Source organism: Myotis yumanensis, unplaced genomic scaffold (genome assembly GCF_028538775.1).
Source record: "Myotis yumanensis isolate MYYU_CA2020_CCGP unplaced genomic scaffold, mMyoYum1.0.hap1 SCAF_3, whole genome shotgun sequence".
Taxonomy (NCBI): Eukaryota; Metazoa; Chordata; class Mammalia; order Chiroptera; family Vespertilionidae; genus Myotis; species Myotis yumanensis.
Window position 1 is genome coordinate 153,945,403 of NW_027223754.1, and position 18,823 is coordinate 153,964,225.

Genomic DNA, 18,823 nt, shown 5'->3' on the forward strand with positions numbered 1-18,823 from the left:
GATAATTTAAAAAAATGTTGTATTCCAATAAACTCTCAATTGATAATTCATGACATATTGTTATATGTTATTTGTCATATTGTATAATGAATACATACTTACCTCTTCAGGCTTTAATATATAGGTCCCCTATTAAACTGTTTGATTCAGTGAAAAATGAGACTTGTACTTCCATGCATCTCTAGTGCAGTTCCCTTTTTCACCAATATTTATTGCATGTGTATTGTGTTAGGTATTATGTAAGAAATTGTGTTTTTTCTTACAAGCAATTACTACAACTGTATAAGTAAATAAAAATGGTATTGTATTAGCACATAGAGATGATAAAAGAAAGTACATAATTAGTTCAATCTTTCAGGTGAAATTTCATAATTTTAAGTTGAAAAGATCTCTCAAATCTTTGGAACTCATGGTACTTTTATATTAACCCACAAGCAATTTTGTAATATCAAGAATCATTTAAAATTATCTATCTATCTATCTATCTATCTATCTATCTATCTATCTATCTATCTATCTATCTATCTATCTATCTAAAAGCCTAAGCGACCATTCGCTATGACACGCACTGACCATCAGGGGGCACAGGCATGGAAACATGGACCAGACTGATGAATCTCAGAGGGAAAGGGGGGAGGCAGGAAGAGACTAACCAAAGATCTTATATGCATAGTAGGAGCCCTGTTACACGGATTTGTGCACCGGTGGAGTCCCTTGGCCCGGCCTGCAGGAATCAAGCTGAAACCGGCAGGCAGTCTGACATCCCCTGAGGGGTCCCGGATTGTGAGAGGGCACTGGCCAGGCCGAGGGACCCCACCGGCACGAATCCGTGCACAGGCCTCTAGTAATACATAACAATCTAAAGATAAACTAGCAAAGAACAGTACTAGTTCTAATCTAGAGACTAAATGTGAATATTCACAAAGAAATTATTCCTAACTTCTAAAGCTTCATCAATCAAGAAATCTACACAATTCTACTATGTACTTTTATAATCTTCTTATATTAAGTTCTACCCTTGTATTATATGCAACTAAGTGTAGTAAAAATAAACTGTAATATACTTAGGCACATTCTCATGAAATTTAAATAGAACTTTACACAAGATAAAAAAGGTAGAGAACCATTCATTAAAGGTGCATTTTATTAAGTACCAGGTCATTCTTCTCTTTTATTTACTAGGTTAACAAACAGAATCATTATTGTGAGCATTTTAAAATATAGGTCCACAATCCCTTATTTAAAAACCGGGAATTCCTACATCTCTGAAAACTTAAAAAATTTTTTTCACAATTCATTTGAGGGTAATCTAACCAATATGAGGATATTTATAGTCCTTATTTATCCTATCCAGTGTAAATATTTGCTGAAAATTAATGTGTTTGATTATGACAGATATCCCGGGACTCTACTGAAATGTAAAATAATAGGGGCATATGTAACATATTTTCTTCTCAAAGGCGTAAGAAATCTGAATATTAAAATACAACTAGCCCTGAGCCGGCTGGTATAGCTCAGTTGGTTGAGCCTCCTCCCATGTATCAATTCCTGGTCAGGGCACATGTCTGAGTTGCAGGCTCCATCCCCAAAAGGGGGCATACAGGAGGCACCAATAGATATTTTTCTCATATCAGTGTTTCTCTCAAATCAATAAAAACATTGACAAAAATATAACTAGCCCTAAGTGTGTGTGTGTGTGTTTTAATATATCTTTACTGATTTCAGAGAGGAAAGGAGAGAGAGACACACAGAAACACCAATGTGTTTCGAACTACAACCGCTTGGTTCATAGGTTGATGCTTAACCACTGAGCCACATCAGCCATGTCCTAAGTGTTTTTGATAATGGAGTGAGGAACTGATGATTCTAAAACCATTCAAAATATTTTTCCTATTCTATATGTTACCTTTTCACTATGTTGTTTCTTTCTTTAAAAATATATTTTTTTTAAATTTTAGAGAGAGAGGAATGGAAAGGGGGAGACAGAGAAAAACATCAATATGAGAGAGAAACATCAATTGGTTGCCACTTGTACATGCCCCGATTAGGGATTGAATCTGCAACCTTGGCATTGTGCCCTGATTGGGAATGGAACCAGCGACCCTTTGGTGCACTCAATGATGCTCCAACCAACTGAGCCACATCATCCAGGGCACTTGGATTGTTTCTTTTACTGTTTCTTTTCAGTTTGATATAGTCCCATCTATTATTGCTTTTGTGCCTATGCTTTTGGTGTCATAACCAAGAAATCACCTCGTAGACCAATGTCATGAAGCATTTGCCTTAAGGTTTCTTCTAGAAGTTTTATGGATTCAGGCTTTATTTTTAAGTCTTTACACCACATATCTGATAAAGAGATAATGTCCAAAAAATATAAGGAACCCCTACAATTCAATAGCAAAAAACCAAATAACAGATCAAAAAATGGGCCTATGACTCGAGTAGACATTTCTCCAAAGAAGGCATTCAATGAAAATGCTCAATATCTGTAATCATAGTAGAAATGCAAATCAAAACCACAAGATTATCTCCTCATACCATTATCAAAAGAACAAAAGATAAGTGCTAACAAGAATGTGGAGAAATTAGAATCATTGCATGCTATTGGTGAAAATGAAAAATAATGCAGCTGCTATAGAAAACTGTATGAAAGTTCCTTAAGAAATTAAAAACAGAAATACAATATGATCCAGAAATCTCACTTCTGGGTATATATCCAGAAGAACAAAAATGAGTATATTGAAGAAATATCTGCACTCCCTTGTTCATTATAGTACAATTCACAGTAGCTAAAATATGGAAACAACCTAAATTTCCATTAACAAATGAATGGATAAAGAAAATGTGATAAACACAGAGAATGAAATATTATTCAGTCTTAAAAAGGAAAGAAAATCCTGCCCTGTGAGATAACATGGATAAGCCTGGGGGATATTATGCTAGGTAAAATTAACTTCACAGGAGGACAAATACTGCATAATTTTAATTATATGATATCTAAACTAGTATAACTCATGGAAACAAAGTAAAATAGTAATTGCTGGGGGAAGGAAGAAATGGAAAGTTAGTGTTCAACAGGAATAAAGTTTCAGTTGTACAAAATGAATAAATTCTAAAGATCTGCTGTACAACAATGTGCCTATAGTTAACAACACTGTATTGTGAACTTAAAAAACTGTGAACTTAAAAAACAGTTTAAAAAATGTTTAAAAATATTTCTAATATTATTCAGTCCTCATTTACTATTAAAAGCAATTCTTATACTCACGTATCTCTACTTGTGCTTTCATATTCTAACACGTTTTAATAAATAAAAATATTATTTTCACATCAAAATCATTGTGATAAAGAACATTTTTTAAACAGACACTTGAGAAATATCAAAAGCCCGAAACAAAATATTAAAGAAAATATTTAACAGTGATTTAACTGTATTAGACAATATAACATAACATTTATACTACACCTCATTCTATAAGAGATTTGAATTGGAAGCCTTTTTAGTAATAGCACATTAAATGCAAATTTACATAACTTCTATACTGAGGGTAAATATTAAAATATAAAGAAGGTACGTACAACACACAATGAGATTCTTCTATCATTCTCGATTTCATTATCTCAAATCAAAAGCTTCTAAATCATGTAATATGCCATAAAAAGTGGGAGCACTTACTTAGGAGTAGAAGGACCCCTTGGCCATGTTCCGTCTTCATTTTTCTGTTCTATCACTAACACCTACAAATATGACACAGTAAGAGTGTTTGTCTTAACCCCAATGTTAAAAATAGTTTTAAAAGATTAGCTGAATTCACTAAGAAACTAAAGTAACCCTGTGATTTATTAAAGCACACAGTATATAAGGTGAAGAGATATTTGTATTTTGATTCCAAAGCTAGGCAAAGGAGACAAAAATTTAAGAAGCAAAATATAAAAACTAAGCAATTGAACACACACACACACACACACACACACACACACACACGAGAAAGATAAGGACCACTCATTTTGGGAAGCAAAGTCTTCAATAATATATATTTGTTTCACTTCCTAACAAGGGTACTTTCAATTTTAGTAAAAGACTAAATTAATTAAAAGTTCAGGATAGTGTTTAGTTTATCAGTAGTCAGAAAAGAACTTATAAAATCTGGAAAACATTTAAAAAAAAATATTTTTATTGCCCTAACCGGTTTGGCTCAGTGGATAGAGCGTCGGCCTGCGACTGCAGGGTCCCAGGTTCGATTCCAGTCAAGGGCATGTACCTTGGTTGCAGGCATATCCCCAGTAGGGGGTGTGCAGGAGGCAGCTGATGGATGTTTTTCTCTCATTGATGCTTCTAACTCTCTATCCCTCTCCCTTCCTCTCTGTAAAAAATCAATAAAAATATATTTAAAAAAATATATTTTTATTGATTTCAGAGAGGAAGGGAGAGAGAGATAAAAACATCAATGATGAGAGGGAATCATTGATTGGCTGCCTCCTGAACATCCCCTACTGGGGATTGAGCCTGCATCCTGGGCATGTGCCCTTGACCAGAATTGAACCTGTGACCCTTCAGTCCACAGGCCAACACTCTACCCACTGAGCCAAACCGGCTAGGGCTAAAATCTGGAAAATTTAATGCACATTTTTGGAAACATTCCTATTTCAAAATCTGATAAATGCATTCCTAGCAATAAGATCAAATTATTTAAATTCTTGAAGCCTCAGTTTTTTCTAATGTACATAATAAAAAAAATAATAGTCATTACACAGGACCAATCACTGAAAAGAGTTAACGAAATAAAACTATATATTTATTTATTTAAAAAAAAATTTTTTTTTCTAAAAATATATTTTATTGATTTTTTACAGAGAGAAAGGGAGATAGAGAGTCAGAAACATCGACGAGAGAGAAACATCGGTCAGCCGCCTCCTGCACACCTCCCACTGGGGATGTGCCCGTAACCCAGGCACATGCCCCTGACCGGAATCGAACCCGGGACCCCTCAGTCCGCAGGCCGACACTCTATCCACTGAGCCAAACCGGCTTCGGCTAAAACTATATATTTAAAATTGTCCCCCAGAGCTACCACAAGGCATGCTGAATGGTAACCAAGGAGAGAGGTGGAGGTCTATTGGTAGACAAGAAAGAGAGTTGGCTGGTTTGGGAGGGAAGTACTGACGAACTAATAGAGTTCCAAGTTCCTTACTTCAGCTTCAATCAGGTAACTCTACCTTTAATTGTAATACATATTAAAAATTTAAGATTTCACTAAGAATATAATGGCTAAAGTATCAAATAACTGTTTTTATAGTCTATTTACAGAAATATGGAAGATTGAAAGTGGACATGCCAAATACTGGAGGCAGAGAGATCTGTTAAATAAGGGCTGGGAAGGACACAGAGATTAATGAAATATTTAGAAGGCAGAATCAGTAGGACTTGCTGATTGTGTTTAAATGTCTTCATTTTTCAACATATTCATTCCTCCGGATTATATCATAAAGAAAGAACAAATTGGGGCTTGATAACTTCTAGCAGGAGCTGGCAAATTATAGTTCACTTAGTTTACTGACTGCTTTTGTAAATAGCTTGTTGGAACAGAGCCATTTCCATTTGTTTACATATCCTCTCTATGGTTACTTTCATTATACTAACAACGGCAGAGTTGTAGTTGTGACAGAGACCATAGAGATGGCTGAACCAAAAATATTCACTATTTAATCCTTTATAGAAGTTGGCTGACCCATCTTATTTAGCTGGTTTTTTTTAAATGGAAACATTTCTTTTTATATTCAAGTTCAAAGAGGCGAAACAGAAAGTTATAGTTAAGTGTCCAGCAAGGATAAGGAAGAAATGAGTTAGAAAAAGGAAGTGAGAGCCAACAGGACCCACTATAGATGTCAGATGTCCAAAAAGTTTGTGACTTAAGAAAGCTCCATGTATGGTATGCTTAAAATAAACAGTACTGGAAAACAATACCTGTCCTTGGTATAAACCAGCATCCTGAATGGTGCTGTCTGGTTTATTCAGTGGTTCAAATGTATTGCTCATGTATTTGTTCCACAATCTCGTCTCCTTTTCATCTGGAATATTGAAGATTTTTCTTATTTCCTTTTCAATTGTATCTAGATTTAAGGAGAAAAGATATGTAAATATAATATTTAAATATATACTACGTAGACCTAAGTGCTCACCAGTATAAAAGTCCCAAATTTAAAATACTGATATGATAGTAAGAATAGGTGAACGAGTATGTAAAAAAATATGTAAAAAAACAACAATAAACAAGATTTTTAAGACCAGGTGTGCTTTTTAAGAAAATGGTAATTATAACTCTGACAGATGATTACTTAGGGAAACTGAGATCTCAAAAGGTAAAGGAGTTCAATCATATTAACACCAAAGTATAATTTATGTCATATAGCTTAAATTTATGTTTACATATAAAATCAACATAATTTTTGATGATATGTAGGAGTTAGAAAATAAAGTATGACTCAGAGATATTATAAATGGAAATTTTAAATTATGACATAACTAATTTCAGAACAATTAATATTAATTAAGTGTAATTTACAATTTAAATGGTTTGTTTTAAAATATATTTTTATTGATTTCAGAGAGGTAGATATAGAAACATCAATGATGAGAATCATCAATCAGCTGCCTTCTGCACACCCCCTACGGGGGATCGAGCCCGCAAATGGGGCATGTGCCTTTGACTGGAATCAAACCCAGGACCCTTCAGTCTGCAGGCTGACACTCAATCCACTGAGCCAAATCAGCTAGGGCTGAATTAATTTTAATAGACTATACTCTTTGGATATATTTATAGATTCTTATTGTACAGATTTTAATGTCATGATTAATGTAATATTATAGACAGTAGTCTCCCCCACCCCCTTATCTGCAGTTTTTCTTCCTGCAGTTTAAGTTACCTGTGGTCAACTGCGGTCTAATAGTATTAAATGGAAAATTCCAGAAAAATGCAATTCATAAATTTTAAATTGCATGTGTTCTGAGTAGCAGGATGAAATCTCAGCTCTCTGCTCTGTCCTACCATGGACGTGAGTCATTCCTTTGTATGGCACATCCATGCTGTATATGCTACCTGCTGCCAGTCACTCATAATGGCCCCATACTGCAAGAATAATGATGCTGGCAATTTGGATACGTCAAAGAGATGTAAAAAGCTTCTTTTAAGTAAAAAAGTGACTATATATATATATATATATGGCTAATATGAAAAGTGTCCCCTCGGGAGTTCAACCGGGAGTTCGACCACTGGCTGACCACTAGGGGGTGGTGTGGAACATGGTGGGCAACCAGGGGTGGCAGTGGGGTGCTAAGGGAGCAAGGGAAAGAGGAGGCAGGGAACCTGCTTGGCCCTGATCGCTGGCCAAACCTAGGGACCCTACTCATGCACGACTTTCATGTATCGGGCCTCTAGAAGTACAATAAAATATTGAGACAGACAACATTCACATAACTTTTATTACAGTATATTCTTATATCTGTTCTATTAGTTATCAGTAGTTACTGTTGTTAACTAGAGGTCCGGTGCATGAAATTTTGCATGGGTAGGGTCCCTAGGCCTGGCAGGCAATCAGGGCCGATTAGGGCCTTCCTTTGTTCTGCGCCACCCTCTGGTGGTCAGCGCAAGTCATAGCGAGCAGTCGAACTCCTGGTTGGTAGAACTCCTGAGGGGATAATTTGCATATTAGCCTTTTATTATTTAGGATAATCTCTAACTGTGCCTAATTTATAAATTAAACTTTATCATAGATATGTTTGTATAGGAGGAAACACAGTACAGATATATATAGAGTTTGGTATTATCCCTGGTTTTAGGCATCCACTAGGGGTCTTGGAATATAAGCTCCATTAATAAGGGCACACTACTGTATTATATTGAAAACTTTCAGTATTTAGTATGTAGCATTGTTTTCTTTTCCTAATGATATTCCACAAATCTTGAAATTCAAAAGTTAAGTAATTTTTTCATAATCTGATAATTACATATGGAATTCCTAATATTTTAAGCATTCATTTTAGAAAGGTGACTGTGAGTTTATTGAAATGTCCTGGCAAAATAAAGAGGGCAAAAATAAAAAAAATCACACACAATATTTTATTGGTGAAAACATTAGTATTAAAAAGCACAGGATACTGAAAGATATCCTGTAAAAAACATAGATTAAAATATTTTCCTGCTGTGAAATGGGTGACTGGTAAAAGTCAAATGACATATAAAATTCAGAAATACTTTTATTTACTTGTAAGCTAAGTGTACTTAATGATTGCTTCCAACAAGAAAAACTATATAGTGCCATAATTTATAACCTCTCTTCCTCGTTGAGGAGTTGTGCATTAAGTGTTATCTCCAATGTTTACTTACATTTTCCAAAAAGATCAAATTATTATGATTAACCTTGTTTTCCAGTAACTTTATTTGAAAATAACTACTGTTTCTGATTTTTATTTTAAGCTGTTTTTATCAAAAGTACTAAAATTTGTGATTAAATTATTAATCGTTGATTTAAAAAACTTTTCACTCAATATATTCTTGCTATTATATTACAACTAGAGGCCTGGTGCACGAAATTCATGCACAGGGGAGTGTCCCTCAGCTGGGCCTGCACCCTTTCCAATCCGGGACCCCTCAGGGGATGTCTGACTGCCGGTTTAGGCCTGATCCCTCTCGCAATCCAGGACCACTGGCTCCTAACCACTCACCTGCCTGCCTGCCTAATGCCCCCAACTGCCCTCCCCTGCCGGCCTGGTCGCGCCCTCAACTGCCCTCCCCTGCTAGCCTGGTTGCACCCCCAACTGCCCTCCCCTGGTCACCCCCAATAGCCCTCCCCTCCATGACTGGTTGTCCCCAACTGCCCTCCCCTGCCGGCCTGATCTTGCCCCCAACTGCCCTCCCCTGGTCACCCCCAACAGCCCTCCCCTGCATGACTGGTTGCCCCCAACTGCCCTCCCCTGCAGGCCAGTTCACCCCTAACTGCTCTCCCCTACCAGCTTGATCTCGCCCCCAACTGCCCTCCCCTGCCGGCCTGATCTTGCCCCCAACTGCCCTCCCCTGCCGGCCTGATCGCCCCGAATTGCCCTCCCCTGCCGGCCTGATCGCCCCTAACCCCCAGGCCAGCTTGATCTCACCCCTAACCCCCAGGCCAGCCTGATCTCACCCCTAACCCCCAGGCCAGCCTGATCTCACCCCTAACTGCCTCTGCCTTGGCCCCCACCACCATGGCTTTGTCTGGAAGGAAGTCAAACGTCCAGAAGATGGCTGGTTGACCTGGTCTAATTAGCATAGTATCCTTTTATTAGTATAGATAGATGTGGCCTTCAAATAGAATGAAAAATTTTACATAAATTTCAATGTACATTTATATATATATACACACACACATACAGATATGTAGACATATAAATATATAAAGGGAGTTGGTACACTTTTATTTGAAACTTTAATTCCCTAATCTACTCATCATAAAAGTTCTTTAATTTATAATCCTGTTATAAACAAAATACACATTTTCAAATGCTAAAGTAAAACATAAATAATCTGATGCTTTTAAAAAAGTAAAATGGCACAAATATTAACTTCATTTAATAATGTAAAGTGAATTTAGAAACCATAAATAATTCAACATTAAGCTAAGACATAGTGCATCAAGCTTGGAAATCTATACTGTTAAATACAGACCCTTAACATCGTTGTCATCCTAGTAACATTTAACAAATAGAATTGTAATTAAATTTTTAATAGCAATGATTTAACAGATCTTGCATTACCTATTGTGTCAGCTTTGCTAAATCTTCTAGTTACAACATTGTTCATGTTTCCATTTTCACAGAGCTTCAATTCTGTGAGGTATACTTCTACTTTGCAGTGCTTTACAAACATACCCTGTTCAACCACCTAAAAAAGCAAAACAAAACAGTGTCAGCTATAGCTCAATATATTTCACTGTCTCTAACAGAAACATTTTCTAAAGAGGCTTAGAAAAAGCCACAGATCTTCAATGGAAAACAATAACTAGTAAAATCTATCAATATAAAAAAATATTAACTATTTGAAAAGGCAAGAAACATTTTTGGAAAATTTAATATTTAACAGAATATGAATAATCACATTAAACACTAATAGTATGGAAAGGTATTCTACTGATCTATGAAAATACTTAAGTACACAATGAATACATTCAGTACTTATAACAAAAAAGTTTACTCAAAATGTAAATACAACTCTGACTAAAGATACAGACATACTTAGAGTTTTTAGTACTGATCTCAAGCTGAAAACCTTTTAAAATGTTAAGTTTTATACAATTTCAGCTAGCAATAGCTGTCTCACTCTGTATGTTAAGACAAATATTTTAAAATGACTGCTGCCAAATTATTTAGCTATGCGCTATACCTGATATGTTAGTTTACCATCCTTAGATGACTTTGATCTTTAAACGCACACTTAGTAATTCTACGCAACAAATGAAAATTAAAAAAGCTACTTAAACATGCAAGCAATAAAGCAGAAAGATAGAAAATATGTGTACATTAGGGTCACCTTTTTAATAAGTATATTTCCTTTTGCTCTTCTAAAGGTTAACTGTAGGGTTTCAGTCATGAATACTGTTGCTGAAAATAGTAATCAGCCTGATATGTGATACATTAGACAAATATGGCAAAAGGGAGGCTCCAAATGACTCTTGCACTCACACGCTTAGCATCACTTTAGTAAGGGATTTAAAAATTTCTCTTTCACTTGTAGGGAAACAGTTTTAGCTCAAAAACTTCAAATGTAGTTTATCTAACACTTAATGTCCAACCCAACATAATTTTTATGATACTTTGTCATATATATTCTCCTACTGCATTTATTTCTTATTTTATTGGAGTGACATTGGTTAACAAAATTATACAGGTTTCAGGTGCACAATTCTACAGCACATCATCTGTACACTGCATTGTGTGTTCACCACACCAACTCAGGTCCCCGCCCATCCCCATGTATGTCCTCTATACCCTCCTCCAGCCTCTAAACCCACTATCACCTCACTGTAGTCCTCCTATTGCATTTCTAAAACAGGTTAACAGCCTATGCCTCTCCTTCTATTAATTAATTCATTTTACAAACCAATATGTATATTGTCTAACTCTTAAGTTAGACAATGTTTTATCTCTTTATGCTTATTTTGAGGTTAAGAACGTAGCAAAAGATACCACATCATTTTATTTTATAAGATTGCTTGTAGCAATATTTAAGTAGAAAAACTAGGAATTAAATATCACTATCAATAAAAAATTTGTTCTAGGACTCAATATCAGAAAAGAATCCTAAAATATATTAAGGTAGCTACTAATCATTGATAAGTTGCTATAAAAACTACAGGCCTCATTTTTATGGGGGAGAAAATGGAATGACCAACAACAGATCAGGTAATGGAATAAAGAAACAGGATAAAATAATAAAAAATATGAACATTCCTCATCATTTACATGGAGGTATATATATTTTAAATAATCATAGTTCTTTTTTTAAAGGCAATTAATTTTAATAACACTAACAGATATTTTTCTGAAAAAACCCCTGGTGATTTAACTGTTAGAAAGTTATTATAAACAGTGAAAAAAATACCATCCAGATAATTTCAAAATCCACACTTCATTGGGATTCAGAATTTTTCTCATTTTTTTCTTCTCTCTGACAATATCATACATTACTAAAACACTCAATATCACTACTTGGAATACTATGAATATATTTATAAGATATTATAGTACTTCTAAAAGTAGTGTATTAAAAAGCTATTCTTGTTTGGGATGATGAAAAATTTTGGAAATAGTGGTGATGGTTACACAACATCCTGATTGTAATTACTGCCACTGACTTTTGCACTTAAAATGGCAACTTTTAGGTTTTACATACTTTATAATAAAAAAACTTAAAGAAAACAAAAAAAAGCTGTTCTTTTAAAAAAATATTTCTGTCTTCCAACTATTTCTGATTTAAAAGAACCATACTATATGAATGATTATAGCACTTCAGCACAGAAAATTAATTATATTTATGTATTCGTGTTATGATATGTAAATTATTTGTTTATATAACATAGCTTTTATTTTTATTTATATAAAGTTTCCTACATTCATTAAAAATGTCTGCACTGAAAATAATCATTTAAAATGGTGGCTATGAAGACTAACAGAAAGAAGCAGGCTTACAAAAACAGGTTGTAAAGTTATATTTATCTATTATTATAACCATTAAAACATACATTTGAAATTCAAGCCTGGAAGGTTACTATTAAAAAATAATAGTAATGTTTCAGAATTAGAGGTGACAATTAAAATGGTTTGTTTCCTAAGTAAATTATCCTATATAATAAAAGGCTACTATGCAAATTGACTGAACGGTGGAATGACCGGTTGCTATGATGTGCACTAACCACCAGGGGGCATAAGCTCAATGTAGGAGCTGACCCATGGTGGTTAGTGCGCTCCCACAAGGGGAGTGCCGCTCAGCTATAAGCCCTGAGCCAGGCTCATGGCTGGCGAATGCAGCAGCGGTGGTGGGAGCCTCTCCCACCTCCAAGGCAGCACTACGGATGCCTGACTGCCAGCTTAAGCCGTCAGTTGGACATCTCCTGAGGGCTCCCAGACTGCAAAAGGGTGCAGGTCGGGCTGAGGGAGCCCCTGCCCCCCGCCCCCGAGTGCACAAATTTCATGCACCGGACCTCTAGTGTTGTTATAAATAAGGAGCAAGCACAAGGTAAAATCTGGCTCCTTGTCCAAAATATAAGACTTATGATGGCTATATAAAAGTATTTCTGTGTGGGAAGAGCTCAGGAGATTTATCTCAGTGCAGTGGCAGATGCAATGGCGTGAGCACACTCCGCCTGTACAAGCTTTCTCGGCACACCGGGAAGTGGCAGCGCCCGCCTGAGCAAGCCTCCTAGAGCCACTACATAGTACCCTGATCTTTCCTACTATTGGCTGCCCTAAGGATAGTGTAAACTTCTGATTGGTCCAAAATGTTATATATACTGCTGCACTTACACAATAAACTTAGATCTGCGTCACTGAACCTGGTCTCCGGAGTCGGGCATGCTTCGTTAGGGCTCTGTCGTCCTCACCCCCGAGGAACCCCCTGCTTCATTTCTGCCCTGGCCAGGTGCTCAGTTGTTGGAGTATCATCCCATACACTAAAAGTTTGCAGGTTCCATCCCCAGTAGCAGTGAGTACATGAGGCAACTAATTAATGTTTCTCTTTCACATCAATGTTTCTTTCTCCTCCTCCTTCCCTCCCCCGTGTTTCTTCTCTCTTGAAAATCAATCAAAACATCTTTGGGTGAGGATTAAAAACTACATATTTCCATATTTCCAATATTTCAAGGCCACATAGAAGGTAAAGCCTCTTTACTGAGTTAGTGAGGGAAATGCAAATTTATGCTGAATTAAATAATTATAAATTCCATTTGTTCATCTTGCTGTGAATATTAGAAAACATTTTGTATAAAGCCATGAAATATATTTAATAAACTTAATGTATGAAAGTTTACAGAAACTTTATTTCATTCCAAATAATGCCTTCTTACCCCCTCTGGAAACAGAAAGTAATTTCTAAAGAAATCCGTTACTCAACAACAATTTGGTAACACTAGGCCTAATGGACACATTTACTATTTTTGAGGAGTGAGCTACCTTCATTTTTGTAGCATTTACTAATAAGCACCTATACTTAGTGCTTGGTGTTACAGGTGAATTAGACTTAGGGTCTGGAGTCAGAGTGAGAATACCTAGTGGTAAAGACAGACAAGTAGAAAAGTATAACACAAAGATGAAATCATACTAGTAGTTGTTAATGCTAACAAATCCTACATGTTATTTTCTATCTACAAATATTTAAGGATGCGTCTTTTCAAAAATGTAACACCATTATCACAACTAAAATAATTTAAATGAATCCCTTAATACCAATTATCTAGTCAATGTTCAAATTGTCTCAAAATTTCTTATTTTTAATACATTGTTTGAATCAGAGCCCAAATAAAATTGACATATTACAAATAAAGTCTCTTCAATATGTTAACTGAAACATTGTCTATTTTTTCATTTTTGCAATATTTATTGACTACTTCATAAATTTTGAGATGTATTCTAAATAAGATGCAAATAATATTTAACTACCCCCTTTCTTGTGATGTTAGTAAGCATAAATTAACCAGTGCCTAGATTGAGGTGGGAAAACTATGACCTACAAGCTAAATCTGACTCACCATCTATTTTTAACATTTTACTGGAACACAGCCATACTCATTCATTTATGTATCATCTATGGCTGCTTTTGCACCCAAAACAGCAGAGATGAGTAGGTTCCACAGAGACCATTTTGGCTCACAAAGCTAAAAATATTTACTATCTAGCCCTTTACAGAAAATGGTGACTCCTATGGCCATTAATTCATTAGGTCTTTTAAAAATTTGCTCAGTAATTTTTGTATTTTTCAGTAGAAAATCAGTTTTTGTTGGTTTATTCCTAAGAAGTCTGATGCTACAAGCATTATTTTAAAATTCAACTTTATCTGCTACTGATATGTAATTGACTTTTATATATTGACCTTATATCCAGCTATCTTGCTAAACTTAATTATTAATTCTAATTGTTTATCAGTATAATTTTTTTGAAATTTTCAACATATAAAATGTCTTATGTTTTTATTTTTTATGTTTTAACCTTTATTCTTTCAGTTCTTTTCCTTTGATCACAAAACTGGCTAAAACCTCTAATATAGTTATCTTTGTCTTGTCCCTGATCTGAGAGAGCTTTGAATATTTTACCAATAGGTATATTTGCATAGCTTCTGCTCCTAGCTTTCTATTTCTATGAGTTAAAAAAAAATCATACATGAATATTGAATTTTGTCAAATGCTTTTTCTGTACCTATTGAGATTATTTTTCTTCTTTATTCAGCTGATACCATAATTGTAAGTGATTTTCAAAGTTAAATCAAAATTGCATTTAAAAATCCAGCTTATCCATTTTTATTTACCCTTTTTACTTATTGCTGGATTTGCTTTGCTAATATAGTGTTTAGAAATTATCTATGTACACGAGTAAGACTAGCCTGTAATTATTTTTTTATAATGCCCTTCAAGGTTTTGTGTCAAATTTATGCTAGCCACAAAATAAGTTAGCAAGTATGCCTTCTATTTTTGGAAAAGTCTGAATTAGATTGGTATACTCCTTCCTTAAATATTCGATAGAATATACTGATAAAACCTTCTGGACCTGCGTTTTACTTTGTGGGAAGGTTTTCATTTAATGATTCTATTTCTTTAATCACAAAGTGCAATTCGGACTTTTTATTTCTCACTGTTTCAACATTAAGTTGTATTTTTGTAAAAATTTGTCCATTTCAGCTAAATTTTCAAGTTATTGCATAAAGCTGTTCAGAAACATAATCTTTTTAAAAAGTCTTTAGGCTCTGCTATGATGTTCCCTTTTCATTCCTAAAAAGGTTATTTTTGCCTATTCTCTTTTTATTCTTAACCAGTCTTGCCAGGACTCATCTTTATTTTACTGGCCTAAGTTTATTGTTTTTGCAATGAGTAAACTTTGTTCATTTAGTGTTTTTTTTTCCCTTTTTTATTAATGTCTACTATACATTATTATTTCTTGATTAGGCTTAATTTCCTTTTCTTCTCTTAACTTCTTGAAACAACAGATTTTTAGTATTTCTTCTTTCCAATATATGCATTTAACTATAAAATTCCTTCTAAGGATGGCTTTAGTCACCCTTTTATGTTGTATTATTTTATTATTCAGTTGAAAATATTAGACAGTTTTAGAATACAAAATAAATTTGTCTTCTGCACTAAGTGCTATGCATGTCATTAGGTGGTTAATCACGTCATTCAAATCTGCTTCCAAGCTCACTCATGTGATTGTTGGCAGGCCTCAGTTCCTCTACAGCTGTTGACAGAGACTTCAGTTCCTCATCATGTGAGTCTCTGTAGGCTGCCTGCATGGCATGCTGTTTCACTCAGAGTGACTGATCCAAGAGAAAGAGAGCACCCCAAGTTAAACCTACCCGTATATTTGTAAACTAACTCTGAATTGACATACTACCACTTCTGCCATATTTTAACAGTCACATAAACCAACCGTGATCCAATGTGGGAGGTTACACACCCATGTGAATACCCTGTGGTGGTGATCACTGGGAAGCATCTTTGAGGCTGGCTACCACAGTCCATTCTTTAGCCCCCAATATGTCATATAGTCTCTCCCTGCAAGATGCAAAATACACCCAACCCCTGCAAAGGCTCCCACTAGTCTCATTCCATTATAACATCAACTCAAAGTTCAGAAACCTGCCGAGACCGGTTTGGCTCAGTGGATAGAGCGTCGGCCTGCGGACTGAAGGGTCCCAGGTTCGATTCCGGTCAAGGGCATGTGCTTGGGTTGCGGGCACATCCCCAGTGGGAGATGTGCAGGAGGCAGCTGGTCGATGTTTCTCTCTCATCGATGTTTCTGGCTCTCTGTCTCTCTCCCTTCCTCTCTGTAGAAGATCGATAAAATATATTTAAAAAAAAAAAAAAAAAAAGTTCAGAAACCTGTCATCTATATCTAATCCAGGTATAGTTGAGGATCCTTGGATATAGCTCCTTAAGCATCTTGAGTATAGTTCCCCTTGATCTATAGGCCTGTGAACAAAGTTGTAAGTCATCTGTCCCACATACACCCAGAATAAAATAATGGGGCATGCAGAAGGTAATATTTTAGATATTCCTGTAAAAAAGGGGGGAAAGAGGAGGTACAAAGGAGTCAATGGCCCATAGAAATTCTGAAATCAACCTAGGCAAATACTGGACAATCTTTGATTAGGACTCACTTCTGCCCTTTCCTGAAAATGACTCTTCATAACATTTGGTTCTGTTTTCTGAGTCATGCTTTTTTTCATGAAAGTTAGCATGTGTTTACTGTTGAGTAAACTCTTTGTCTGATTCCTGCTTGTCTGGGAAGTAAAAGGCCTTTCGTTTTATACTGTCTTTTCAGTTCAAGATGGCAGTGGTTCTTGAAAACACTGTAGGTCTCAAGTGGATTTCACTGGAGTTCATTCCATTAGACAAGTCACACACACAAATGTCCCCTAGGTAAGTCCTCTCTACCGTGGGTTTAAGCTAAGGGGCAATGACCTTCAGCTTCTCTTAAGCCTTATTTTTCTTAGAAGCCCAAATGTTGAAAGGAGGTATGACGTATATTCCAAAATTTGTTTTCCTGCCAATCAAGCAACCCAATTTATTCAATAAATAAAAATACAAGGTGAGAGAAGAGGTGGGAAACTATAGATTAAAACAGACTTAAAAGATATATATTTACCAATACTTAGTACCTTTATTATTAGCAATTTTTTTCAAATTAAATGTACTGGGGTGACATGGCTAATAACACTATGTAAGTTTCAAGTGAACAATTCTTTATTATATAATTGGTATACTGCATTGCGTGCTTATCACTCATTGTCTAGTCTCCCTCTGTCACTATATATTTCACCTCCTTTACCATCTTCATCCTCCCTCTCTGGTAACCTCATATTGTTGTATGTGTCTATAAGTTTGTTTTGTTCATTTGTTGCTTTCTTTTTTTAAAACAAGTAATAAAGATTTGTTCAAGGGTCTTAAGAGTTTAGAAACTGGGAAAACAGCTAGGCAAAAACCCAGAAGTGTTCTAAAAAAGAAAAAAAGTTAAGAGTTCTTATAGTAAAAAAGTACACTCTAAAGAAACATTAGACTTGCAGTATTAGCCCTAAGATTGGTCCAGGCTGGTTATCAGTCAGATGACAGGTAGTTTCAGCGGTCACCAACCGGTGGTCCGCGGATCACTGGTGGTCTGTGAGGTCCGAAAGGTTGGCAACTGCTGGTCTAAATGATGGATGTCAGGAGGTCTGGTTATGTCCAGTGATCTGGATAACAATGTCAGATGGGTGTCAGGTGGCCTAGATACCTGAGTCCTTCAGGGGATAATCAGAAGGTTATTTGGAGGTTTGATGCACCCAGATGTATAGCTAGCTAGGCCAGTGGTTCTCAACCTGTGGGTCGCGACCCCTTCGGCAGTCGAATGACCCTTTCACAGGGGTCGCCTAAGACCATCCTGCATATCAGATATTTACATTATGATTCATAACAGTAGCAACATTACAGTTATGAAGTAGCAACAAAAATAATTTTATGGTTGGGTCACAACATGAGGAACTGTATTTAAAGGGCCAGAAGGTTGAGAACCACTGACTAGGCAGTGGCGCAGGACAGCTGTGCGCACAGGGACAGATGAGGCATTGTCTCTGTTGCTTTCAGTTTTATATCCCACATGAATGAAATCATATGGCTCTTATCTTTTTCCGTTTGACTTACTTCATTTAGCATCATATTCTCAAGATCCATCCATATTGTCACAAATGGCAATATTTCACCCTTTCTTATGGCTAAGGAGTAATTCCAATTGTATATCTTTACCACGACTTCTTTATCCAATCATCTATAAATGATTTAGGTTGTTTCCATGTCTTAGCTACTGTGAATAATATATATTTACAGTATATGTTTTCAAACATTTCAGATACCCTGAAGAAGAATTGCTGGGTCATATGGCAGCTCTATTCTTAAGTTTTTGAGGAATTGCCATACTGTTTTCCATAATGGCTATATCAGTTTACATTCCCATCAGCAGTGTCTGAGGGCTCCTTTTTCTCTACATTCTCTCCACCTCTTGTTATTTCTTGTCTTATTGATAACAGCTGTGAGGTGGTATCACACTGTGGTTTTGATT

General features: G+C 35.7%; 1 protein-coding gene across 3 annotated transcripts in view; it reads right to left on the reverse strand.

Annotated features, from left to right (window-relative positions):
• USP15 (ubiquitin specific peptidase 15) overlaps window positions 1-18,823 on the reverse strand; it is a 120,666-nt gene that overhangs the window by 59,515 nt on the left and 42,328 nt on the right. For 2 of the 3 annotated variants that reach the window (XM_070409822.1, XM_070409821.1), the window contains exons 4-6: window positions 9,788-9,914; window positions 5,966-6,111; window positions 3,677-3,738 (exon numbers count right to left, since the gene is read on the reverse strand). In XM_070409822.1, the coding sequence (XP_070265923.1) occupies window positions 3,677-3,738; window positions 5,966-6,111; window positions 9,788-9,914 (335 nt within the window). Of the gene's footprint in view, window positions 1-3,676; window positions 3,739-5,965; window positions 6,112-9,787; window positions 9,915-10,559; window positions 10,620-18,823 lie in introns of those variants that run through there. The other variant, XM_070409823.1, reaches the window with a different exon arrangement.